Genomic DNA, 25,971 nt, shown 5'->3' on the forward strand with positions numbered 1-25,971 from the left:
CGAAGACATCTGAAAGCAGCCTTGTAGCAGGAAGTGTTTAATGCCTGATGTTTTGTTATTGTTTTTATATTCTGTTGGAAGCCTCCAAGAGCAGCTAGGACAACCAGGACAGATGGGCTGGGTATCATCATCATCATCATTATTTATAACATCACCCCTACTTTGAGGGGCAGGACCGGAAAGAATGGCTGGGAATTGCGGCAGACACAGATTTCGGCTTTGCCTCAGGAGAAACACCCTCATGCTGAAAGCTATTTAACAATGGAACAGATTGCCTCAGGAGGCAGTAGACTCTCCTTTGCTTGGTGGTATTTAAGCAGAGGGTGGGTGGCCTATGGTCAGGGATGCTGTAGTTGCTCTGAGCAGGATGGATTAGACTAGGCAACTTCTTGGGTACCTTTCAAATCTGCCATTCTAGGATTCTTCAAATTGGCTGGTGCTAATATATGTTGCATTAGATGGGAAGAGCTGGTTTGGGGTAGTGTAGCAGGTGGCGCTGTGGGTTAAACCACAGAGCCTAGGACTTGCTGATCAGAAGGTCGGCGTTTGAATCCCTGCGACGGGGTGAGCTCCCGTTGCTTGGTCCCTGCTCCTGCCAACCTAGCAGTTCAAAAGCACGTCAAAGTGCAAGTAGATAAATAGGTATTGCTCTGGTGGGAAGGTAAACGGCGTTTCCGTGCGCTGCTCTGGTTCGCCAGAAGCGGCTTAGCCATGCTGGCCACATGACCCGGAACTGTACGCCGGCTTCCTCGGCCAATAAAGCGAGATGAGCGCCACAACCCCAGAGTCGGTCACGACTGGACCTAATGGTCAGGGGTCCCTTTACTTTTTAGTGTAGCAGTGCACATGCCTTGCATTTGAAGCACATGGCTCCCCCCCCCCCCCCATAATCCCAGGAACTGTAGTTTAAGGATGCTGCAAACTGTAGCTATGTGAGGGGGCAAACTACAGTTCCCAAGATTCTTTGGGGGAAAGTTGTGTGCTTTAAATCTATGGTGTGCTGTTCCTCTATCACAGGCTAATTGGGTAGCCTCTAGACCCCAGTTTCCCATATGGGAGATAACTATCCTGACCTACCTTACAGGGTTGTAGCCAGGATTATAGCCAGGGAACGCATGCGAGGCACATGGTTATCATCACGTGATTTGGCATGCCTCTGAATGGGCCTTTACCCCAGAGTATTTTGTGTTTATGTGTGCATATGCACAGTCACATTTCTATTACGCAACTCCTTCCCCCAACTTGGCCAGCGATGTGGGAACAAGCTGTCCACTCCCCACAAGCCCACTCCCTCAACCCACATTTCCGGGAACAGTCTAAAAGTCCTGTCATGCCCCAATCTCCACATGCTGTTTGATAAGAGGAGGGGCCTGTGCAGGCCCCGCCTACTGAATGCAACCATGCCTACCCACCACTGAGGCTGATCAACAGCTTGAGGAGATCAAAACAGTGCCCCTTTAAAAGCCTGAAAGCTGCAGAGATGGTTGTTTGGGCTAGAAGCTGTGCTGTTCTCAATTAGCGCTCGGTGTGGCTGTGGGAAACCAGCCCCGACTTGGAATAATAAGCGGATAACACCAGCCCTAAAGCTGCAAGATTTGAGGGCTGGAAGGTGCTTTGAGAGTGTGTTCCGGACAGGAAGGAGCACGGTGACGGGAGCAGGTACATATATATATACATATATTTAAAGTTATTGCTTTGATATTTGCTTGCCTAGTTCCACAGCAACTTCCCAGGGGATTTGCGAAATCTCTGGATTGGAACTATTGCAAAGGCTAACAAGGTTAGTGCTACATTGGATGCTCAGTCATTAAAAGAAAAAGGGAAAACCCCATATAGGAACAGACTACTTAGTGCACTAGTGCCTTCAGTGAGTGTCTCTCCAGATTTCTGCACGAGTCTTTCCCTGGCACCGTTCCTTTTGCCTGTACAGCATGTGCTCTGCAAATGACTTAAGCTGCTCTACCTAAGTAGGAAGTTTCCGGTTAAAACCTTGTCTCTCTGCCACGAACTTTTCATTGGTAGCCTAAAAGCAGGTTCCTGCCTCTCGGCCTCTAATCCGCTATGTTGGTGGTGTCAAGGAATGCTGTGAGGATTACTGAGGTACTATATATGATGTGGTGACTGGAAACTCGAAAGGCAATGTAACATGTTCTCATTCTCCTGTGTTTCCTGCTAACTCCCCACTTGAGAAGCAATAGAACAGCTTGCCTGTGTGACTGGTTTCACACCTTGTGCACAGAGATTTAGTAATCCCCTACCTGCTCCTTGGCTCTCGTTCGGAAAATGGAAATAACGGCGGCTTTCCCAGTTGCAATGGGAGTAAAGGATCCAAGAAAGATAGAGAAAGCCATCCGGTTAAAAGTGACAGAAACTTTTCCTGTTGAGAGGGCTGATGAGCCATTGCATTCAAAACAATATCAGTACAATGGAATACTGGATAAAAGTGGAACTTTTAAGTTTTTAATGTCATCCAAAATTTCAGAATTCGATGGCAAAATTTGACGGTTTTGCTTTTACAGTGGTACCTCGGGTTATATACGCTTCAGGTTACAGACTCCGCTAACCCAGAAATATTACCTCGGGTTAAGAACTTTGCTTCAGGATGAGAACAGAAATCGTGCTCTGGCGGCGCGGCGGCAGCAGGAGGCCCCATTAGCTAAAGTGGTTCTTCAGGTTGAGAACAGTTTCAGGTTAAGAACAGACCTCCGGAACAAATTAAGTACGTAACCAGAGGTACCACTGTATTTGTAAAAGATTTTCACCTATTTGAGGGATACATTTGCTAAGCGATTAAAGGAATTAATGACTTAATACATCTACTTAATGGTGTTGTGGAGCTTTTGGCATTCTGCAAATACTGGCCAAGACCTTGTGTTAGACATTCAGATGTCATTGACTGCTACTGCAGCAAAGGGGATGTGGGTGGCATTGTGGTCTGAGCCTCTTGGGCTTGCCGATCAGAAGGTCAGTGGTTCAAATCCCCGCAACGGAGTGATCTCCCGTTGCTCTGTTCCAGCTCCTGCCAACCTAGCAGTTCGAAAGCATGCCAGTGCAAGTAGATAAATAGGTACCACTGCAGCGGGAAGGTAAACAGCATTTCCATGCGCTATGGTTTTTGTCACGATGTCCTGTTGTGGCAGACACGGTTTAGTCATGCTGGCCACATGACCTGGAAAGCTGTCTGTGGACAAATACCAGCTCAAATATTTACACACCCAGAGAATATTTGTTATCAGAATTCGCAGGAGAGAATTTTGCCAAGTTAATCTATTTTTGGCTCTAGCGTACACATACCCCAGTGAGCATCACAACAGATTGTTATGGGAAGAGTGATGATTGACCTCACAGCTTGAGAGGAGGCAGATAAAACTCCTACCTCCTTCAGGCACAGTTAGGACACAGAGAGACACAGAGTCAAGTTTAGGGGAAGCTCCCTGCTTTTAACAGCCTTGTGCATCTCTTAAGTGCTTCTCATTGTAAGGAAGGAAGATGTTTGGATATGGTCAACCTGCCCCCTACCAGAACAATCCTGGTATTTAATAAATAAAAATAATTCTCCGTTCATGATGGTTTGTGCTCGTAATGGTATTGCAGCTGTTAGATGCCATGCCACCCTGCCACCCGTTCTGTTTGTTTCCGCAAAAGTTTCGGGGTGGGCATTCTGCTTTGTCTCAGATTGGCTCATGTCCTTTAGCTCACTGCAGAAATCGAGTTCTTCCTCTGGTAAGTACTGAATCTCAGCATGTGCGGGAAACCGTCAGAAGAAAGACTCTCCACCTAAGAACAGCTGGATAAAAGTTCTAATGAGGCTTAATTTTAAAAATTAACACAAGAATTGGGGCTGAGGGATATAACAGCGTGGAAACACAGGATTCCAGCAGCTAGGAACAGCTTTCATTCTCAAGTTACAGATGGAACAGTCTTGTGGGTATTTGCTAATCGACGCAGCAAGCCTTTACAGACCCCACAGGAACAAACTAGGGCTGACAATTGCAGAAAAACCCTAGTGGTTGTTTTCAGACATTGCATCCTGGAACATTCCCACAGGGACAAAACTGAATAGAGACATACCTCATGTTACGCTTGCTTCAGGTTGCGCTTTTTCAGGTTGCATCCTGCGGCGACCCAGAAGTACTGGAAAGGGTTACTTCCAGGTTTCGCCGCTCACACATGCGCAGACGCGCAAAATGACATCACAGATGCGCAGACGCGGGTTGCATTCTTTTCAGGTTGCGAACAGGCTTCCAGAACGGATCCCGTTCGCAACCAGAGGTACCACTGTATTATAAGAGGGATTCAGTGTTGTGCTAGCAGGTACTGTATAGGCAACCTCTGGCCCTCCAGATGTTTGGGACTACAACTCCCAACATCCCTAGATAACAGGACCAGTGGTCAGGGATGAAGGGAATTGTAGTCCCAAACATCTGGAGGGCCGGAGGTTGCCTATGCCTATGCTAAGGCAATTGTTCCATACCCTCCAACATTTCTCTAATGAAAATAAGGACATCCTATTCCATAATAATTTTTTTTTTACTATTTATAATCCACCCATGTGACTGGGTTACCCCAGCCACTCTGGGCAACATATATAAAAACCATAATAAACATTAAACAGTTTTTTAAAAAAACCTTCCTTATACAGGGCTGCCTTCATATGTCTTCTAAAGATTGTATAGTTACTTATCTCTGATGCCGAACTTGAATTCTAAGGCCTCAAATATAAATTAAATGTTCATAAATGTACAAGGCAAACACATACATAAGTATATAAATCACGTGTTTGAAATAGTACAGGAGAACAATCCTGAAGCCATTTTGACTCTCCCAGTGACCTCAAATATTCCTCTGCAGTAAAGGAGGGAAATGGGAAAAGCCTTCCCATTGTCTTTTTGCTCACAAATCCTGTCTTAAAGGGCTTATTTGTGTATGAATAGGGTGAGCCTGTGACCTGGATTCAGGAACTAAAGTATTAACCATCACAAAAGAATGGCCAGGCTGCCCAGGTAAAGCAATCAGTGACCATTAACAGATATCCTGGCAGACAGGATTTCTGCTGTAGACTGCCTCCTTCTGTGATGTATGTAGGATGGGGGGTGGCCTTGGGCTACGGGATGGGCAATTTCAGAAAGTCTATATAAGGGCTTGCCCACCGTTGTTCAGCGTTCTCCTTCCTCCTGTGTGTGGGGAGTGGGTACCCTATGGCAACAGTACTTTTCTATTGCAATAAAGATCAGGCTTCCTAGTAGCTTTGCTTCTCAGTATTCTCTGGTTGGCCTCTGTTATTTTCTCCTACCGATAGGTAACCCACTTAAGGACTCTATATGGGCTCTTGGATACCCCATATGGGGAAAGGAACAGCTTTTTCTTACAACATCTCCTTGGCTCAGGGGGTCACATAACTCAATACCTGCCAACATTTCTCTGATGAAAATAGGGACGTCCTACTATACCCTTCTGCAAATCTGGGACTGTCCCTGGGAAATAAGAGGGTCTGGGTCTGCAGATGCGCATGGCGCTGTGGGTTAAACCACAGAGCCTAGGACTTGCTGATCAGAAGCTCGGAGGTTCGAATCCTCGCAATGGGGTGAGCTCCCGTTGCTCTGTCCCTGCTCCTGCCAACCTAGCAGTTCGAAAGCATGTCAAAATGCAAGTAGATAAATAGGTGAGAAGGTAAACGGCATTTCTGTGCACTGCTCTGGTTCGCCAGAAGCGGCTTAGTCATGCTGGCTGCATGACCCGGAAGCTGTACGCCGGCTCCCTCAGCCAATAAAGCGAGATGAGCACCGCAACCCCAGAGTCGGCCACGACTGGACCTAACGGTCAGGGGTCCCTTTACCTTTACTATGTTGTTGTTGTTTAGTCGTTTAGTCATGTCCGACTCTTCGTGACCCCATGGACCAGAGCACGCCAGGCACTCCTATCTTCCACTGCCTCTCGCAGTTTGGTCAAACTCATGCTGGTAGCTTCGAGAACACTGTCCAACCATCTCGTCCTCTGTCGTCCTCTTCTCCTTGTGCCCTCCATCTTTCCCAACATCAGGGTCTTTTCCAGGGAGTCTTCTCTTCTCATGAGGTGGCCAAAGTATTGGAGCCTCAGCTTCAGGATCTGTCCTTCCAGTGAGCACTCAGGGCTGATTTCCTGAAGAATGGATAGGTTTGATCTTCTTGCAGTCCATGGGACTCCCAAGAGTCTCCTCCAGCACCATAATTCAAAAGCATCAATTCTTTGGCGATCAGTCTTCTTAATGGTCCATACCTTTACTATATCCTTCTGCAAATCTGGGACTGTCCCTGGGAAATAACGACACTTGGAGAGGGTCTGGGCCTGCACCTCTTTGGTGACAAGAGGCCTGGCTGTCTCTCTCAGAACCGCAGCACCGTGAGGGAACGTCTCCCCCGTGCTCCCTCGCTCAGCGCAGTGTCCTTTGCATTGCAGCTCCCTGTTGATGGACCAGAGAACCCCGAGCCTCCGTCTGGCCAGAGCATGGGTGGTCGTGCTCTGCCTGCAGGGCATCTGTAGCTTGGTGCTGGCCGATCCTCCCGACTTGCTCTTGGATGGAGCTGCGTGGGCCCTGCCTGAAGATGCCACCCAAGAGCAGGGCTACTACCTGCAGCAGCTCTTTGGGCAGTATGGCGAGAATGGCACCTTGTCCTTCGAAGGCCTCACTCGCCTGCTGCTGAGCCTGGGGCTCGGAAAAGTGCAGGTGGTGGAGATTGAACATGAGGAACTAGGCCACGGCCATGTGTCCCACCTGGACATTCTGGAAGTCCAAGACAACAAGCACTTGCATTCGCACTCGGCGCTGGAGCACCTCGGCAAGACCCAAGCAGAAAGCGCCATCCCCACCAGGTAATCTGCTTTGACCTTGGTTATGTACTGAAGTTCTCACCCTGGGCCAGCCGGGGGGATACTGTAGATAGTTCAGGTCCACATATGCAAATAAGGGATCGAAAGGGACGTTCAGTGATTGGATAGTTACAGAAAGTTGTTACAGTTGTGTTGTACTGGAGCTCTATAAAAGCAGGCTGGCTGAACCCTTCAGTTCAGTTCTGTTCTGGCCTGTGAATAAACAAGAGCTGTTTGGAGAATCGCTGTGTCGTCTGATATGTTCACCCACAACTTAACAACCTTGGAAATATTTTCTTTGGCTTTTTTGAGGGGGGAACCTGCGTTCCTCCTGAGGTCACCAGACTAAGATTCCCAAGCACCACAGGTTCCCCATGGCCACCTTGCGGAAAAGCTTATTTCTTAATTACTGAGCATAGCACTCTCTGTTAAGTACAGTTGCCCGGCAAAAGTCAGTGGTTACGTGCTTCCTTCGCAACTGCAGAGGAGATTCAAGGTAAGATCTCTATGGGCAGTAAACATCTTGCAATACTTGTCTTGCTTATCTCATTTGCTTGCAACAAAGCTAAAATCTTGCCGGAAGATCTGATCCCGTTGTTTTTCACTTGGCAACGGCATCATGCATGCTGTTCAAACAGATTTCACAGGCTTGTTTTGCCAGGATGCTGTGATCTTGCTGGCTGGCTTAGCTATTGCAAAATATTAATTCGGCTCAATTGGCCGTGCTTAATGAAATCTCAAAATATTTTAGCATTGTCGGTAAAAATAGTCAGAATTGCTCATTAAATCTGAAGGAGGTAGATAACGTTCGAAAGAGGAAAAGTGGTAGAGATTAGACTTTAAAACTGGTTGTTAACAAGGCATCCTTCCTAAATTGCAAGCACTTTGAAGTCAGTGGAATTTCGTTGGTCTAATTGAATCGCAGTTGTAACCTAAAGCATAAATGTTATTCTTCTCTGATGATGATTTTTGCATTTTCTGCAGGCCTGGAATCCCTCAGTCGGGCCATGCCACTCAAACACCTGTTCATCCTGCACTCCGTGATGTCAGACCTGTCACGAAGCCTACCTTTTGGCAAACCCCAGAGCAGCCTGGGGGCGCTAAAGAAGACCTTTCCAAACCTTCCCAGGGCCACTCTGGCCTAAATCTTCTAGAGAGAGTTATTGCCTTGGATCACTCTGTCTACAATCACCTGCATGAAGATGTAAGTGTGGGGTGACCTGGGGTTTCATTCCCCGAATTCCCTTACTGCAGGGAGCACATTGGATATACAGTGGTACCTCAGGTTACAAACACTTCGGGTTACAGACTCCGCTAACCCGGAAGTAGTACCTCGGGTTAAGAACTTTACCTCAGGGTAAGAATAGAAATTGTGCGCCTGTTGCAGCGGGAAGCCCCATTAGCTAAAGTGGTACCTCAGGTTAAGAACAGTTTCGGGTCAAGAATGGACCTCTGGAACAAATTAAGTTCGTAACCAGAGGTACCACTGTACTGGAGGACAGGGAGTGGTTGATTTCTGTGCTAATAGGAGGTTCCCAGAAACCCTGTCCTCTTTAATCCTAAAGTTGTAGGAAATAGTCGTGGCCTGTGGTCCATTACTATTAACTCTCATCCCTAAGTTTAGTGGAAGGTGGGGAGAGGACTAGTTAATTGACAGCCTTCTGGCTTTCTTGTATACCCAGCTCAGGTTTAGTGTGCCATAGCCATTCCTTGTTCAAACCAGCCTTCTTCAGCCTTTTGATGATGGCAGTAGATATGAACAACATTGTAGGAAGAGCATCTGCTGAAGCAATCACGTGACCATGCAGTCATCTTGGGCATTTTGTTTATTCGTTTTCCTTAAGCTGCTTATATCCCATCCTTAATCCAGAGATCCCAGGGCAGGTAACGACATGCAAGAATGTTCTGCAAAACAGAATGTAAAACAATACATAAAACCGTGTTTGTTCTCTCTGGTGAGCAAATTCACTCCTGGACCAAACACTTTGCACAAGGAGTCACGTTTTAAGCTGGTGTCTAAAAGACCCTCAAGTATCACCCTGTCCCACCCGAGGGACGATGAGGAACAAAGGCAGAATCTTTGGTGACTTGTGGCAACAGTTTGATTGCAACAAGCAAGATGGATCTCACCAAGGGCGAAAGTGTGGGTTTGGTATAAATCAGCAGCAAGGATGGCAGAAGGGAGAGATTAAACGTGAACCTAGATCTGTACTAGGCCATTGTTGCTCCACACATAGCACATTTCCTGGAAGCAGTTGTAGAAATAATTATATACCGTATTTTTCGCTCTATAGGACGCACTTTTTCCCCTCCAAAAGTTAAGGGCAAATGTGTGTGTGTCCTAAAGAGCGAATGCAGGCTGCGCGGCTAAGCCCAAAGCCAAAACAGCGAGACCGAGCGCTGCGGAGCACTCCATCTCGCTGTTCTAGCTTGGGGGTGGCTGCGCAAAGCTTCCGCAGGGCAGCAGTGTGTCTTCACCCCGCTGCTCTGCGGAGGCTTCAAAGGCTACGCTCCGGGGGCTTCAGGCAGCTATCCGCAAGCCTTTGGAGCGCAGTAGGAGTTCCCGCTGCACTCCGAAGGCTTGCGGATAGCAGCGTGAAGCCAGGAGAGCGAGAGGGATCGGTGCGCACCGACCCCTCTTGCTCTCCAGGCTTCGCTTCGCTGGAGAGGCGCTGCACAGTTTTCCCTCTCTGCGCAGCGCCCCTTCAGTGAAGCGGGAGGAGAAGTGGAAGGGGCTCCGTTTCTCCTGCCGCTTCGCTGAAGGGGCGCTGAGCAGAGAGGGGGAGAATTTCCCCCCCCCTGTTCTCCTCCTCCTATGGTCCGGTGCGTCCTTTATAGAGCGAAAAATACGGTATTTATAATTATAAATGTCTGAATGTGATACTGTACCTCTGCATTTTTAGGCATGTTGTGCAATACAGGTGAGTATTTGTTCTTGTTTTGCATTTTCAACCCAGATCTCCCAGGCTAATAAGAGAACAATGGGTCCTGCTGTTGTCTATTGCCCCCTTCCCCCAATTCTTCATGCTGTCACTTTTCAACTCATTCCCTTTCCAAAACTGGTGACATCCCCACCCAAGCTGAGATTTCTAAGTCCCGCTTGATCCAATGCTGCAAATGAAAACTTTAATCGAATTAATGACCGAGAACCGTGCTGGCGGTCAATTAAACATTGGTTGGGGGTCCAGTACTCCCGTCCCATACAATTAATCATTCTTGCAATAAACTCGTTTTTCTTCTTTGTCTTTAGTGTCTCAACGTATCACAGCTGCTAGTCAATTTTGGGCTGAACTCTGTCTCCAAGATCACGCCAGAGCAGTTCACACTGCTGTGTCCTGCTTTGCTCTACCAGATTGACAGCCGCGTTTGCATCCAGCACTACGATGAGGTAGCTTTCGGCATGGCAGGGAGTTCTCTCTGGAGTGGTGAGTAACCCAAACTGTCTTCCTCGTACCCTGACCCAGGAGGAGCCTTGAATCCCAGCCCCAGCCTTACCCTTCTACATCAGCCCCAGTACTGGTTTTGCGCCCTTAATTTTCATTCATTATTCCCCTGCTGACTACAGTCCTTCGACCCTCACCCCTACCTGCCCTTCAGTTACCATCTCTCCCATTTTTGTCTCCCAGTGTGAGAGCCAGTGTGGTGTAGTGGTTAAGAGCAATAGACTCGTAATCTGGGGAACCGGGTTCGCATCCCCGCTCCTCCACATGCAGCTGCTGGGTGACCTTGGGCCAGTCACACTTCTCTGAAGTCTCTCAGTCCCACTCACTTCACAGAGTGTTTGTTGAGGGGGAGGAAGGGAAAGGAGAATGTTAGCTGCTTTGAGACTCCTTAGGGTAGTGATAAAGTGGGATATCAAATCCAAACTCTTCTTCTTCTTCTTCCATTTCCATTGGCTTTGCGAGGAGTTCTCGGTTTGCAAACCCACATCTTGGGTCTGATCCAACACACACACACACACACACACACACACACACATTCCAAAATACCCCTCCCCACAAAATGTGTGTACTATGCTGTCCTCTCAAGAACAGCTCAGAATCTTCATCAAGGGCCCTTCAGGATGACCTGTTACTGAGCGTTCATCCCGATAGGTTTGCAAAGATGACGTCGTGTCAAAGCAAGTGCGATCCTGCACTTCCCAGTTGATTTCCGCATTACTTTTGTTATCGTAAAACAACAACAACTCTGACCTTCTGAGGAAGCAGGTTTCATGTGCAAGACCTTCCATTCCACTGTCATTGTGTGACCTCAATTTGGCAGTATGTGATTGAATCCCACCTGATAATAGCAAGAGTCTGGAAGCGACGTCAGACTAACTGGGTGCAGAGTGGATACTGAGTACAATTTCAAGTGTATTGGCTCTCAGGATGCTTCAAGTTAATGTTCGAGCTCCAGTTTGGGGGAGCCTCTTATTCAGTGTTTCTTAAACACTAGACAATTAGATTCTTACCTTCAAAGTAACTAGATTTTCTGCGTTTCCTATCCCCCACGCCCATTCCTGCAACTTGGAAGTAATCACCATGGCACCAAGATGTTTTTGGACTATCAGTCATCCCTGAATATTGATCATGCTGGCTGGGGGCTGATGGGAGCTCTTGTCCATCAATATCTTAAAGAGACTAGGCTGGCTACCCTTCTATATACCGAATTTCTAGGCTGCTGACATTGCCAATAGTGTTCAGAGAACTGGGGCCCTTAATTGTTTTAGGCGGCAGATAATTAGTTGTCAGGTTCCAGGAGAAGTGGCATGAAAGTCCTTTGGAACATGTGGAGAGGTGGGGCAAATGAGGACATGACTTCGGCCCCCACTGTATGATCCAACAGGTTGTTGGTTTTAGTTCTCTTGTTCCTAGTCCAGTCTCACTCATCCTCTTTGTTCTTCACAGGTCTGGGCTGGGGATGTTTGGCTATCACCCTGACTAGCTTGCCATCTGCCCTGGCCATAGTTCTCGTTCCTCTCTTCAACCGCGAGCTCTTCCATTTCCTTCTCGCTTTCCTGGTGGCCTTGGCTGTGGGGACGCTGTGTGGGGACGCACTGCTGCATCTCTGGCCACACGTATGTACCAACTGTTATGTATTCAGTGGTCTGTGTTTGCCTGAGCTTGAGTCTGGATTAAGGATTCTGAGCTCCTGTGTTCTGATTCGATACATGATGTCCAATCACAGAATATTTCAGGGTTTGGGCCACTGCCATTGGCCCTTGAACTCTGTGTCGTGATTCGCAGCTTGGAAGTTTAGACAGCCAATCATGTTGCGAGTGGGAGTGGCCCAGGCTTTCAGAAAAGTATATAAGCAGTTGCTTTGCCCATTTCCTGGTTATGTAGTTCATTAAAGGTTCTTGCTGTTATCACTGTGTCTTACCTTGTGGCAACCTGTGTACACTTCACCAACCCTCTCTCCCAAATCTTTGTGGTATGATTTCTCTTTGGGGTCTCCTGTGGAGGAAGACGAGGTGGGATAGATGTACCCCAACCTTCTCCATATCATGGTGAAATCTGGGATGCTCGGACAATGCCAAAGGGGAGCATCTTGAGTTTCTGTTTCCCAATGCCGGTGAATTCCCATCCGGAAACCAATGTCGCCACTGTGGATGGATGTGTGGATCCAGAATTGGCCTCCACAGTCACTTACAGACTGGAAGACAATCTTACTTGGCTACAAGTGATCGCCAAAGAAGAAGAAGACTCTCATTCCCTTACGCGAATACACTGCCAGTTTAGACAAAGCACCCCAATACAACTGTCATGCCCTGTAATATTCCTTGGGCAACTGGTCCAGTATACCTGAAGGAGCGTCTCCACCTCCATCGTTCTGCCCGGACACTGAGGTCCAGCGCCGAGGGCCTTCTGGCGGTTCCTTCACTGTGAGAAGCCAAGTTACAGGGAACCAGGCAGAGGGCCTTCTCGGTGGTGGCGCCAGCCCTGTGGAACGCCCTCCCATCAGATGTCAAAGAGAAAAATAACTACCAAAGTTTTAGAAGACATCTGAAGGCAGCCCTGTTTAGGAAAGCTTTTAATGTTTAATAGGTTATTGTATTTTAGTGTTTTATTGGAAGCCACTCAGAGTGGCTGGGGAAACCCAGCCAGATGGGTGGGGTATAAATAATAAATTATTATTATTATTATTATTATTATTATTATTATTATTATTATTATTATTATCTGGGAGGCCACCATGAGAACAGGATGCTGGATTTGATGGGCCCTTGGTTTGATCCAGCAAGGCTCTTCTTGCCTTCTTATCTCCAACACTCCCTTGTTCTTCATCTCATGCATTTCCCTGTCAGCCCAAACCCAGGAGACGAGGACAAATTGGATGTCTGCAAACCGAATTTGTTAGTGGTTGGAGGGAGTGGTCCTTTCTCGGAAGGCCTTGAGGGTTTTCATACATTGCCTTTCAAACACTCTTGCACCATTTATGTGAGCATATGGCCACTCTTACCATAAAAGAGAGGGATTTGCCAAGGCAGCTGAGAGCCCTTCTGACTAGGGTAGGTATTTTAAAATTGCTTTTAAGGTGCAGCTGAAGTAAGAACTGCTTTAGTCCCGATAAGCAGAGCAAAAGAATACCTTCTAACTTTTCTTAATGATCTATGCACGGCGGAGAATCCAATTTTTCCAGTGGGAAAGAAATACACTTTGTGGTCTGTGGAGTGTGATTGCTTATCTAGCTAATATGAAGCACGGATGGGCAGTCTTTTTGGTTCCGAGGGTGGCTCACAACTCACATGCACCTTCTTCCATCTCTCACAGAAAGAGAGACCCCACACAGAAGAGAAATCCCATCACCCGTCCCATATACTCAAATCAAAATGTTTATTCGGCTTTACGCCCATAATGAAACACAACACAACAGAACAAAACAAATAAAATAAAACAGCGGACTCGTACAAAACACACGTAGTATGACACCGTTCACAGCTCACAAGGGCAGATATTGGCCATTCATAAGAAAAGTTTAAGATTAAAGTTAAAATTTTTAAGGACTACACTAAAATCAGTATCTGATGTCATTATATATATATAAAAAAATTCTTATAACTGTCAATAATCAGCTAACATTCCATTCCGTCTCTTATACGAGAGGATGGCTGTTAGGAATTTAGCAACCTGTAGGATCCACATCCTGAAGTGCCCAGGCAAGCTGTTGGTCTACTGGTTTGCCAGCCATAGGCTGGATTAAGGAGTTTAGTATGCTAGCACGGGCTGAGCTATATAAAGGGCAGATAAACAAAACATGATGAAGAGATTCAGATGTTTTCATTTCACAAGCACATATTGAAGGGACTTGGCCCTTAGAAAATCTATGTCTCAGCACGTTTGTTGGGAAGACATTGAACCTAGCTCTAATGAAGGCATATCGGTGAGACGTGGCCATAAGCGATGTTAAATAGGACGGAGCACGGTAGATGGGGGTTATGCCAAAGTTTAACGGTGAGCATACTCCACCAGCAGCTACGAAATTTTGGTATAGCTCCGTCCCATCTGTTTGGCAACTAGAAGAGCTCAGGAGCTCTGCAAAAGAAGATGCTTTTCTGAGATGTAAAGAGGTTGTCCCTGTGAACAAATAGCTAATTCTCTTGGACCTTGAACAGGTTCTTATACTGAGCTGTGAACTCCACACATTGGAGCAGGCCATTAGTCCTGATCCCTCTGAAGACCAGTTTTTGGGAGTCAGACACGGGGAGCGTGCTGTTGCACTTAGGTCCTGATCCATAGGCATCTGGTGGGGAGAAAAGAATGCTACACAAGGCAACTCTTTGATCTGAATAGCTGGATCCCTTAACCTTTTCTTTAAAATAATAATAATACAGTGGTACCTCGGGTTAAGTACTTAATTTGTTCCGGAAGTCCGTACCTAACCTGAAACTGTTCTTAACCTGAAACACCACTTTAGCTAATGCGGCCTCCTGCTGCTGCCGCGCCACCGGAGCACAATTTCTGTTCTCATCCTGAAGCAAAGTTCTTAACCTGAAGCACTATTTCTGGGTTAGCGGTGTCTGTAACCTGAAGCGTATGTAACCTGATGCGTATGTAACCCGAGGTACCACTGTAATCGTATTTTTCCGTATTTTTCTTCTCAAAATTTATGTGCTTCATCAACTCTTGTAAACTTTTCCCCTTTATAGTGAAAGGAGATCGCTTCTGGAAATTCCCACTTAAATTCAATTCCATTTTTCCGTAATGCCTGTGTCAATGATTTGTAATGGTCACGTTTTTTCAATAAACGAAGTGGGACGTCTTTAAAAATGATTATAAAAGCTCCATCAATGCACAGCCTTTTTTCTCTGTTTTTCTGTAAGTTCAAATTCTTCATTTCTCTATCTTTAAATATAATCAAACAATCTCCTGGAAATTTATTTGCCTCCACAGTCCTTGTTTTAATTCTAAAAGCATTCTGAATTGTCTTTCTGATGTCTTCCACTTCCATACTTAACCACTGTGCAATCTCCAATGTTAGCCTCTCCAGAATATTCTCCCCTTGTACTTCAGGCACGGATCTCAATCTCAAATTTGATTCTCAACTTTCTTAAAGAGTAAAAAATAAGGGTCGCCTTATACATGGAAAAATATGGTACTTGACTGTTTATTTTCTGAATTCTCCCTTTCTCCGCTCAAAGGAATTTTTTTCATTCAGGCACAGGCCAGGCCCCATGGACTTCTGTCACCAAAACAAGAACCGATGACCTCGGCTGAAGACGCAGTCCTGAAGGGCCTCTGCGTTCTGGGTGGTATTTACCTACTGTTCCTCATTGAGAATCTCATGGGAACACTCAAGAGGATTCAAGTCAAGAAGGTAAAGAGATGGAGTGGCCTGCCAGTGGCCTGGGCAACCTGATGGGCTGACCAGGAGATTTCAAGAAAGTGATCCCATCCCTGCCAGTCGACTTAGTCCTCCCCATCATCTTCCTTAATGTCCCAGGCAAAATCCTATTTCCATGTGGGTCTGTGAAAGGATCCCTGTATGCTGTTATAAGAAAAAATGACTCCTTTCGCTTATGGGGTATCCAGGTGCCCGTATAGAGTCTTTAAGTGGGTTCCCTATCAGTAGGAGAGAATAACAGAGGCCAACCAGAGTATATTGAGAAGCAAAGCGGCTAGTAAGCCTGATCTTTATTAAACTGTTGCCACAGGGTCCCCAGTCACCACACGCAAGAGGGAGGAGGAAGACAGAACAATGGTGCACAAGCCCTTATATAAACTTTTGAAATTGCCCACCCTGTAGCAGAAGGTAAAAGGTAAAGGTACCCCTGACCGTTAGGTCCAGTTGCGGACGACTCTGGGGTTGCACTTTCATCTCACTCTATAGGCTGAGGGAGCCGGCATTTGTCCGCAGACAGCTTCCGGGTCATGTGGCCAGCATGACTCAGTGGTTTAGACCACAGCATCCCCCTGTAGCCCAATACCACCCCCCAATAAAAATCATACATCACAGAAGGAGGCGGTCTACAGCAGAAGCCCTGTCTGCCAGGATATGTGTTAATGGTCACTGACTGTATTACCTGGGCAGCCTGGCCATTCTTTTGTGATGGTTAATACTTTACTTCCTGAATCCAGGTCACAGGCTCACCCTATTCATACACAAATACGCCCTTAAGACAGGATTTGCAAGCAAAAAAGGCAGTGGGAAGGCTTTCTCCATTTTCTTCCCATTACCACAGAGGAATATTTGAGGTCAACATGGGAGCGTCAAAATGGCTTCAGGATTGCTGTTCTGTACAATTTTAGACATGTGGTTTATATAGTTATGTATGTGTTTGCCTTGTACTTTTATTTTATATTTGGGACCTTAGAATTTTTATAACAATGCCATGCAGTCTAAGCTATGTCTAGCCAGTCAGAAGCTTCTCCCATGACCGAACCAAAAAAAGAGGAGGAAGAAACAGCTAATACTGTGTGTTGTAAGTGTGTGGTATATGGTGTGGCCCATGTTTTGGACTGAACCACCCATGCTGAGCCTGTGAGCCTCACTTCTGCTCTTTGGATGAATAGCAACCAATCTCTGTGGCAGCAGTTGTTTTAAAACAACAACCACACACACGTTTACTGGAGAATCCCCTTGGGAACTTCTGCTCCATATAATGTCATGTTTTGTGTCCACCACTAGAGGGAGACACCACTGCTATACCACCCAACACCTCTAGGGGGAGACAAAGTATTGCAGCATCACTAGGCTGGGCTTCTCATGACAACCTCAGCTTACTGCTGCTTAGTCATCAGTTTTGCTTTCTTTTTGTAGAAGGGCACCTCCCGAAAGCCGCTTGAACCATCTCCAGCTGAGGTGGGTGACAACAGCACTGCTGGTTTGAGGACATCTCATGGTGAGTCACACAGTCTGGATTGCTTTAGGTTTTTATTAGTATCATGGCTTTCTTCTGTGCTCTTAACTGTGAAAAGTTTTGTTGTCCCCCTACAGAAGTATTCATGTGTCATGGCTGCAATCCATGCACACTTTGTGGAATTAAAACACAGCTAGGCATTAGGTTGGAAGGAACTTGTTTTCTCTTAATGCCTTTCCTTCAACCAAGATCTGCCCATCTATTGGGCAGGTAGGGCAGTTGTCCCAGTGACCATTTACCATGTCATGGCTATTACTGTTCCCCCCAGCAATATACTATACTTTAGCCCTTAGCCCAGGTGGTATAGGGAACTTGTTGCTTAAATGACCTTGGCCCAGTATACCTGAAGGAGCGTCTCTACCCCCATCGTTCAGCCCGGACACTGAGGTCCAGCACTGGGGGCCTTCTGGCGCTTCCCTCACTGCGAGAAGTGAGGTTACAGGGAACCAGGCAGAGGGCCTTCTTGGTAGTGGCGCCCTCCCTGTGGAATGCCCTCCCATCAGATGTCAAGGAAATAAACAACTATCTGACTTTTAGAAGACATCTGAAGGCAGCCCTGGGGGAGTTTTAAATGTTTGATGTTTTATCATGTTTTTAATATTCTGTTGGGAGCCGCCCATAGATGGGAAGGAAGGAAGGAAGGAAGGAAGGAAGGAAGGAAGGAAGGAAGGAAGGGAGGGAGGGAGGGAGGGAAGGAAAGGAAGGAAAGGAAGGAAAGGAAGGAAGGAAGGAAGGAAGGAAGGAAGGAAGGAAGGAAGGAAGGAAGGAAGGAAGGAAGGAAGATTATTCACTGTAGAAGGCCTTTAACATTCCTTTAAGCTTCATGTATTAAAAAACTCAGTGTACAGATGAGTTTTTTCCAAGTTGCTCTCTTAGCTAATCTGCTGCTTCATAGACTCGTTGCAAGGACAATATGGAACACCTTTGCAACCCGTCTTTGGAACGGGTGGGAAAAGACATCTAGCTAAACACAGAGTAGAGCAGTGATGGCAGAAAACATGTTTTCACAAGTCCATCCGGACGGACCATAAATTATTTTGGAATGCATCCTACAGTTGCATGGGGGAGGGGGGCTGCAGCTATTTGGGGGAAAAGCACCTGCTTCATATGGGGCCTTGTGGGTCTGCCGTGGGTCAAGCTGAACAGAAGTAGCTGACGAGGCCAAGGTCCGCTGTGCAACCAAGCTGTCTCTGTGTTTAGCCCATGAAATATACTTGGAGTCGAGTGTGGATTTCATGCTCTTTTTTCAGCTCATAGTAGCGAGGAATGGAAGTTCCCCCAAATGTCTGCTTTATATACATTATTTACACAATGGGCTGCACGTGATTGGCTAATTCCGGGATTCTTCTGTAGGCCAATCAGGTTGCGGATTCACTTGCATCTGGAGCTGGATTGGGTGGCTCCTGCTGACCAATCAGACTGCTGCATTCTGGATCCTATTGTTCTAGGACCAATCAGAATGCTGCATTCTGAATCCTATTCAACTCAGTACATAATAGCCCATTATCTGTGAGTTCCAAGAGTGCATCCACAGTACTGCTTGCTTAGTCACAAATACCAGCGATCTGTGCCGGGGTGAGGGTAGGATTGGGTAAGTGGATCTGATATTTCCCTGCTTGGTTTGGGTGTCAGGTGCTGAATCCCAGAGCCTGACGGTGGCAGAAGGACGAGCTGACAGCCTCTACGGGGAAGTCCAGGACTGCTCTGTCCAAATTCGCAGCTCAGAAGAGTGTGGAGGAAGCTCAGAGAGGCAGGAAGAAGAGCTCCATCGCCACCATGCTCACGGACATTCCCACAGTCCAGCTGGAGCCCTCAAGGCTGGGATAGCCGACATCGCTTGGATGGTTATTCTAGGGGATGGGATACACAACTTCACAGATGGACTGGCCATCGGTGAGTGGCTTTGAGCCAGGGCTAGGTTTCTGCTTGTGCCAGAAGCAAATAATAATAATAATAATAATAATAATGGCAGGGCACAATCCTACAAAAGTTAGGCTGGAACCAGAAAATTATTTTTAAGAGGTTGAGAGAAATTACTTCCATTTATTTATTTGAGTTTAGAAACCACTTAATAAAGACATCCCTAAGCAGCATACAGGGCCGCGGGTGGCGCTGTGGGTTAAAGCACAGAGCCTAGGACTTGCCAATCAGAAGGTCGGCGGTTCAAATCCCCACGACGGGGTGAACTCCCGTTGCTCAGTCCCTGCTCCTGCCCACCTAGCAGTTCAAAAGCATGTCAAAGTGCAAGTAGATAAATAGGTACTGCTCCAGCGGTAAGGTAAACGGCATTTCCGTGCACTGCTCTGGTTCGCCACAAGCGGCTTAGTCATGCTGGCCACATGACCCGGAAGCTGTACGCCGGCTCCCTCGGCCAATAAAGCGAGATGAGCGCCGCAACCCCAGAGTCAGCCACGACTCAACCTAATGGTCAGGGGTCCCTTTACCTTTAAGCAGCATACAAAGAACAATTTAAAATAATCATCAATGTGCGAATAAAAACAACAAAATTGGTTTTCCTTATTTTCATTTACATGTCTAGATATGCTTGCTGCACCAAAGGAAGCTTTTAAAAGGATCTGAAATGGCATAATGAGAGTCGCGAGCTTCACATGTAATGGACTGTAGTCTTCCTCTTCTGTAGTGTCAAGTGTTGCCCTTGTACTACTCAGCAGGGAGGAGGGCGTAAAACTATAATGAGCTGGCTCTGTCCATCATTGGCTGTGTCTCCAACTACTAATGGCCTCTCAGCACCCCTCTCCCCGCCCCCAGTGGGTACTGGCTACCACCACGGGTTCTCTCCAGCCTTCCGTTCCAGAAAGGCTTGTGTTAGACCTCTGTTACAGAATCACGGAAGCTTCCCACTTAAATTCCAGGTGATTGGACGTAATCATAAATACCTTCTTTCTTCTTCTTTGGCAATCGCTCAAAGCCAAGTAAGACTGTCTTCCATGGACACGGTTTTAACAGTGAGTCCGTAAGTGACTGTGGAGGCCAATTCTGGATCCACACATCCTTCCACATAGGTTTCCGGGCGGGAGTTGATCACGGTGAGCGTTTGCGAAACATGACTTCCTCTTAGCGCATTTCTCCCTTCGTCCTGAGTTCGAGCCTCTTCAAAGCCCACACCACCTTTGGTAAAGACTGTTCTCCAATTGGAGCGCTTGCAGGCCAGTGTTTCCCAATTGTTGGTGTTTATACTACATTTTTTTATATTTGCCTTGAGACGGTCTTTAAACCTCTTTTGTTGACCACCAGCATTACGCTTTCCATTTTTAAGTTTGGAATAGAGTAGTTGCTTTGGAAGACGATAATCAGGCATCCGAACAACATGACCAGTCCAACGGTTGATGTTGAAGAATGATTGCTTCAACGCTGGTGATCTTTGCTTCTTCCAGTACACTGGCGTTAATTCGCCTGTGAAGACAAACTAGTTCAGATGACTTGAGCCAATCCACCTGGAGGGAGGGGAGAGGAAACGCCCCTTTTAGGTTCACTAACCTCTGTAAGCCTTTTCTCCTAGGAGCTGCTTTCTCTGATGGAATCTCCAGCGGTTTAAGCACTACGGTGGCAGTATTTTGCCACGAACTGCCCCATGAACTTGGTAAGAAAGATCCCCAGCTTTATTCTTCAGGCTTTCCTGACTTCTCTTACTTTTAAATCTGCTTTGTTTTACTATTTAATATTTTAAATATTTGGGGCTCAGTTTGTGTGTGTGCAGTGGGACGCGGGTGGCGCTGTGAGTAAAAGCCTCAGCGCCTAGGGCTTGCCGATCAAAAGGTCGGCGGTTCGAATCCCCGTGGTGGGGTGCGCTGCTGTTGTTCGGTCCCAGCACCTGCCAACCTAGCAGTTCGAAAGCACTCCCGGGTGCAAGTAGATAAATAGGGACCGCTTACTAGCGGGAAGGTAAACGGCGTTTCCGTGTGCGGCTCTGGCTCGCCAGAGCAGCGATGTCACGCTGGCCACGTGACCCGGAAGTGTCTCCGGACAGCGCTGGCCCCCGGCCTCTTGAGTGAGATGGGCGCACAACCCTAGAGTCTGTCAAGACTGGCCCGTACGGGCAGGGGTACCTTTACCTTTACCTTTTGTGTGTGTGCATTTTTAAATGTCATTCACACACCTTGGGTGCAAATCTCCACTCTCATGTCGTGGCTGTAGGCTTGGCCATTGGTGGATTTGATATAAACTCAGATCCAACAAATCTTTTCCTATGGTCCTGCGCTTCTGATGACGGAAGATGCTGATGATGATATCAGTTAATCCTATCATATCCTCCTGTCCGGTGTCCAAGGAAAACTCCACCCCTTTACTTGGATCTGCTCTGGTGTTGTGGTTGCACCTGCCTTTCTGTTGACCCCATGCCATTCTGGGTTTGTGGGTCCCACCCTTGTGACCTTACCTGATGCTGTGGTTACAGGCAGGGCCAGATTTAGCTTTGATGAGGCCCTAAGCTACTGAAGGTAATGGGCCCCTTTATATGTCCAGCTGTCCTTTGTCACAGCGGGTGGCGCTGTGGGTTAAGCTGTACGCCGGCTCCCTCGGCCAATAAAGCGAGATGAGTGCTGCAACCCCAGAGTCGGCCACAACTGGACCTAATGGTTAGGGATCCCTTTACCTTTAAGCTACTGAAGGTAATGGGGCCCTTCATATGTCCAGCTGTCTTTTGTCAACAACAAATTGTCACTGTTTTTTTGTGTGTTGAATATATGCTGTGTGGTAATTTATGAACCTAATAGGTATCTAAAGCCATTTGCACATAACCAAATATGTATTTTATCGAAGTAATTGTTGAAAAGTCCATGCAGAATGCAAAGTCCATGCAGAATGTAGGCACCCTATATATAGAAATGAGCAAACCAATGATATTTTAGGGAGCAGGCTAGCAGGCGGGGGCCATTACTTACACCATAGGAGCCTACACAACACAAAACACTGTTGCTGCTTGTAGGTTTTATTTTCTTTGTTTTTTATCTTATATTTTGGTAATGCACATCCAGGTTTTTTTCCCCTTTAATTTTTTGGGGGCCCCAAAGAGAGTGGGGACCTAAGCTATAGCTTGTTTGGTTTATATGTAAATCTGTCACTGGTTACAGGTGATGTGGCACACTTCACAAGAGATTAGGCTGCTTCTGCCTTATTAGGTAAAGGCACCACCAGTATGGTCCACATGTGTAGAAACAGCAAGTACTGCCAGGGGCTGGGCTGAGGAGGAATGGTGGAGAACGCCTCTCCTCCTCCGGAACCTCCCCAAGAACAGGAGGGCAGTATAGATTTAGAGCAGTGGTTTGCAGAAGGTCATAGTTTAGAGGCTGCAGAGGGGAGAAGCTGGGAAATATTGGGAGAGGGAACAGCAGGAAGAAGAATCACTAGGGGAGAGACAGCTGGCAGACCCAGTGTCTTTAAAAAGCATTCCTGATCCCGCTCTCCCAGGACCAGGCGGGCATTGAGAGTAGTAGAACAGAGAGCTCAGAGGCAGAAAGCTCAGATCAGCAGGGGTAGAATAGATGAGACGGAGGGGGTGGGACTTTACTCAAAGCAACACATTATCTCAGAGAGACTGCATTCTACGCCTCTCTCTGTGAATATTGAATAAAATACTTCTTGCTTATCTGCTTCTTGGCTGCCACCATGGGAAGGATCAGATTCCCTGAAGCCTGACAAGTACTGTCGCCAGGATCAGCAAATACTGCCATGACAGGTCCATGTCTAGAATAGGGGTTCGCCAGTTGTGATCTGCGCACCAGCAAGTGGTCCGCACGTTTCATTCAGGTGGTTTGTGGCATGTCTCTGGATTTGTGGTTGAAGATGGGAAACAGCAAATCCAATTGTCTATCTTGTGAACCACCCTGAGAGCCGCAGATATAGGGCAGTGTGCAAATTTAATTTGATGATGGTGGTGATGTTGATTTTGATGTTGATTTCCAATTGTATATTCATTCATTCATTCATCCTTCATTCAGTTATTTCTTTCATTGCAATACGGTGAAATGCAACAGACAAGAAATGAAAGAGGCAATTAAAATACAGCATATGCATGGCACATTACAATTACCCAAAGAGGCAGAAAAAGCTTTAAGTTGTCCACAATTTGCAAGTGGTCCATTGGGGTGGGGGGAAGGTGGATTTGGGGATCACTGGTTTTAGAGACATTGCTTGGCTTTGAGTTAGCTATGGTGCCTCTGTGAAGATGTGTCCATTGCACTCTTAACTCCTCTTTTCTTTGGCAGGGGATTGCGCTGTCCTGCTGCAGGCTGGCATGCCAGTCCGACGGGTGTTCCTCTTCAACCTGCTGTCTGCTTTCCTGGCTTACTTGGGCGCAGTAGTAGGGACGCTCATTAGTCGGAGCACCACGCAAGTCACGCCCTGGATTTTTGCCATCACGGCTGGTATTTTCCTGTATGTGGCACTGGTGGACATGGTAAGGACAGCCGCCTCTTTGCAAACTTCTCCTGTTAGCATGACATTAATCTTTTGGGGACCCAGGGTTTACTTATTCCCTACCTGGGCCTCGGGACACGGGTGGTGCTGTGGGTTAAACCACAGAGCCTAGGGCTTGCCGATCAGAAGGTCGGCGGTTCGAATCCCGGTGACTGGGTGAGCTCCCGTTGCTCGGTCCCTGCCAACCTAGCAGTTCGAAAGCCCAAAGTGCAAGTAGATAAATAGGTACCGCTCCAGCGGGAAGGTAAATGGTGTTTCTATTGCGCTGCTCTGGTTTGCCATAAGTGGCTTAGTCATGCTGGCCACATGACCCAGAAGCTGCACGCCAGCTTCCTCGGCCTATAGAGCGAGATGAGTGCCGCAACCCCAGAGTTGTCCGCAACGGGACCTAACCGTCAGGGGTCCCTTTACCTGGGCCTCTTGATTGTTCCACCACCCTCAGCAGCTCGGATGTGTGTGTGTGTGTGTGTGTGCGACCAAGGAAAGGGTCTTCTCTGTGGCAGCCCCTCATTTGTGGATACCCCTCTCTTGCAATTTTATTATACAGCTTTTGTGGAGTGATGAAGACACACCTCTTTATTCTGGCTTTTAGCACTGAAGATATCTTTGCTAAGCATCCACTAAGCATCGCTGTTATTGTCTCTTCAAGGAGAACAGCCTTTCTGGCTTAACTGCAAGCTGCCGTAACAGCTGCTGCCAAAGACATAATGGCCTTTTGTTGTTTTTTCTCGCCCTCTCTCTAGCTGCCTGAAATGCTGCAGAGGAGCTCTAGCAGGGGCAAGAAGGGCTCCCTTGCCCACTTCCTTCTCCAGAACCTGGGCTTCCTCACTGGAGGAGTCCTCATGGTCTGCATCGCTCTCTTTGAAGGGCAGATCAGTTTCCATTTGGACGGGTAGCAGGAAACTCCAGAACGCAAGATGGATTGAAGGCGATGCCCCCTCCGACTTCAAGCACGATTGCACCTTTCCTCGTAACTCTATAAGAGGGGCTACAGATTTGCTCCATCTTCCTGTCCGCAGGAGTTGGAGAAAGAACTCAGTAGGAGAGAACAGAAAGAACAGCTTATTGTCCCCATGTTTTTGTGTGGCAGCAAAAACAGGGTGCCAAACTAAGGGCGACAGTGCCTTTACCTAGCCTTTGTGGCTTGGATGAAAGGAAGAAAGTTGTGCTTAGTCGCTGCAATCAACATGTTGAAAACTCCTTGTGCTTTCTAAAGAGCACTAGTTTGCTCGAGAGAGACTGGACCTCTTGCCACCTCGGAATGCAATGTGAGAGAGAATTATTTGAAGGACTGCAACTGACCCGCTGATATGCAATGGGGGCCTTTCATGTTTTGGAGCCGAGTTTCCCCAGCAAGCTATTTCCTGTAATCCAAGGATAGAGAACCAGCAGCTGTTGCTGGACTACAACTCCCATCATTCCTGTCAGCCTTCCTGGCTGGGTCCAATGGCAGTTGGTCCAATCCCTGATGTAAGCTATCAGTGTCCTGAGCATTCATTAATATTTAAGTTGGCATTAAAAAAGGCAACTGGTTACCAAAAGCCTCTACACCAAAATTTCAGGTTTGATGGAACAGTGCTCTCTCTCTCTCTCTCTCTCTCTCTCTCTCTCTCTCTCTCTGTGTGTGTGTGTTAATGCAAGGAAGCCTGGACCTCTTTAGTTATGGGATGGGTGTGTTTGTGTGAGTAGCACACGACAAAGTTCTTAAGGACAAAACTCATCCTTATAATGGAGATTCAGAGGCCTGCTGCTTTAAATTCCCCAGTGATAACCCCACCTGGTTTGCCTGCAAGGGCAATTGCTTGAAGTGCAAACGAGCCAAGTTGTTGTATCCTTTGCACAACTCCTCATGTACCCCCTACCTAGAAGGAAGCCTAAAAACTCCTCTAAATAACAGAACACCTTCATTAATTGTCCTCTACAGAATTACAGAATGGGACGCGGGTGGCACTGTGGGTTAAACCAGAGCCTAGGATTTGCTGATCAGGTCAGCGATTTGAATCCCTGCGACGGGGTGAGCTCCCGTTGCTCCTGCCAACATAGCAATTCGAAAGCACGTCAAAGTGCAAGTAGATAAATAGGGACTGTTCCGGCGGGAAGGTTAACAGTGTTTCCGTGCGCTGCTCTGGTTCACCAGAAGCGGCTTAATCATGCTGGCCACATGACGTGGAAACTGTACGCCGGCTCCCTCGGCCAATAAAGCGAGATGAGCGCCGCAATTCCAGAGTCGGCCACGACTGGACCTAATGGTCAGGGGTCCCTTTACAGAATTACAGGACTGGTAGGGAATCTCAGCACTGTGCCTCCTATCTCAGCAGCCACTGAGAATCAAGGCCATATATGCCGCC

The 25,971-nt window shown here is 47.2% G+C and overlaps 1 protein-coding gene across 2 annotated transcripts in view; it reads left to right on the forward strand.

The window, feature by feature from the left end:
- The window catches only part of SLC39A5 (solute carrier family 39 member 5), a 36,291-nt gene extending 11,112 nt beyond the window's left edge, over positions 1 to 25,179 (forward strand). The window contains exons 1-11 of one of the 2 annotated variants that reach the window (XM_083427544.1): positions 1,397 to 1,659; positions 6,436 to 6,849; positions 7,831 to 8,050; positions 10,097 to 10,271; positions 11,736 to 11,905; positions 15,487 to 15,645; positions 17,089 to 17,170; positions 18,821 to 19,081; positions 20,709 to 20,789; positions 23,413 to 23,603; positions 24,367 to 25,179. In XM_083427544.1, the coding sequence (XP_083283670.1) occupies positions 6,446 to 6,849; positions 7,831 to 8,050; positions 10,097 to 10,271; positions 11,736 to 11,905; positions 15,487 to 15,645; positions 17,089 to 17,170; positions 18,821 to 19,081; positions 20,709 to 20,789; positions 23,413 to 23,603; positions 24,367 to 24,519 (1,896 nt within the window). In that variant the 5' untranslated portion in view covers positions 1,397 to 1,659; positions 6,436 to 6,445 and the 3' untranslated portion in view covers positions 24,520 to 25,179. Of the gene's footprint in view, positions 1 to 1,396; positions 1,660 to 6,435; positions 6,850 to 7,830; positions 8,051 to 10,096; positions 10,272 to 11,735; positions 11,906 to 15,486; positions 15,646 to 17,088; positions 17,171 to 18,820; positions 19,082 to 20,708; positions 20,790 to 23,412; positions 23,604 to 24,366 lie in introns of those variants that run through there. The other variant, XM_083427545.1, reaches the window with a different exon arrangement.
- The last annotated feature ends 792 nt before the right edge of the window (positions 25,180 to 25,971 follow it).

The sequence above is a fragment of the Podarcis tiliguerta genome (assembly GCF_965153285.1).
Source record: "Podarcis tiliguerta genome assembly, chromosome: 2".
NCBI classification, from domain to species: Eukaryota; Metazoa; Chordata; class Lepidosauria; order Squamata; family Lacertidae; genus Podarcis; species Podarcis tiliguerta.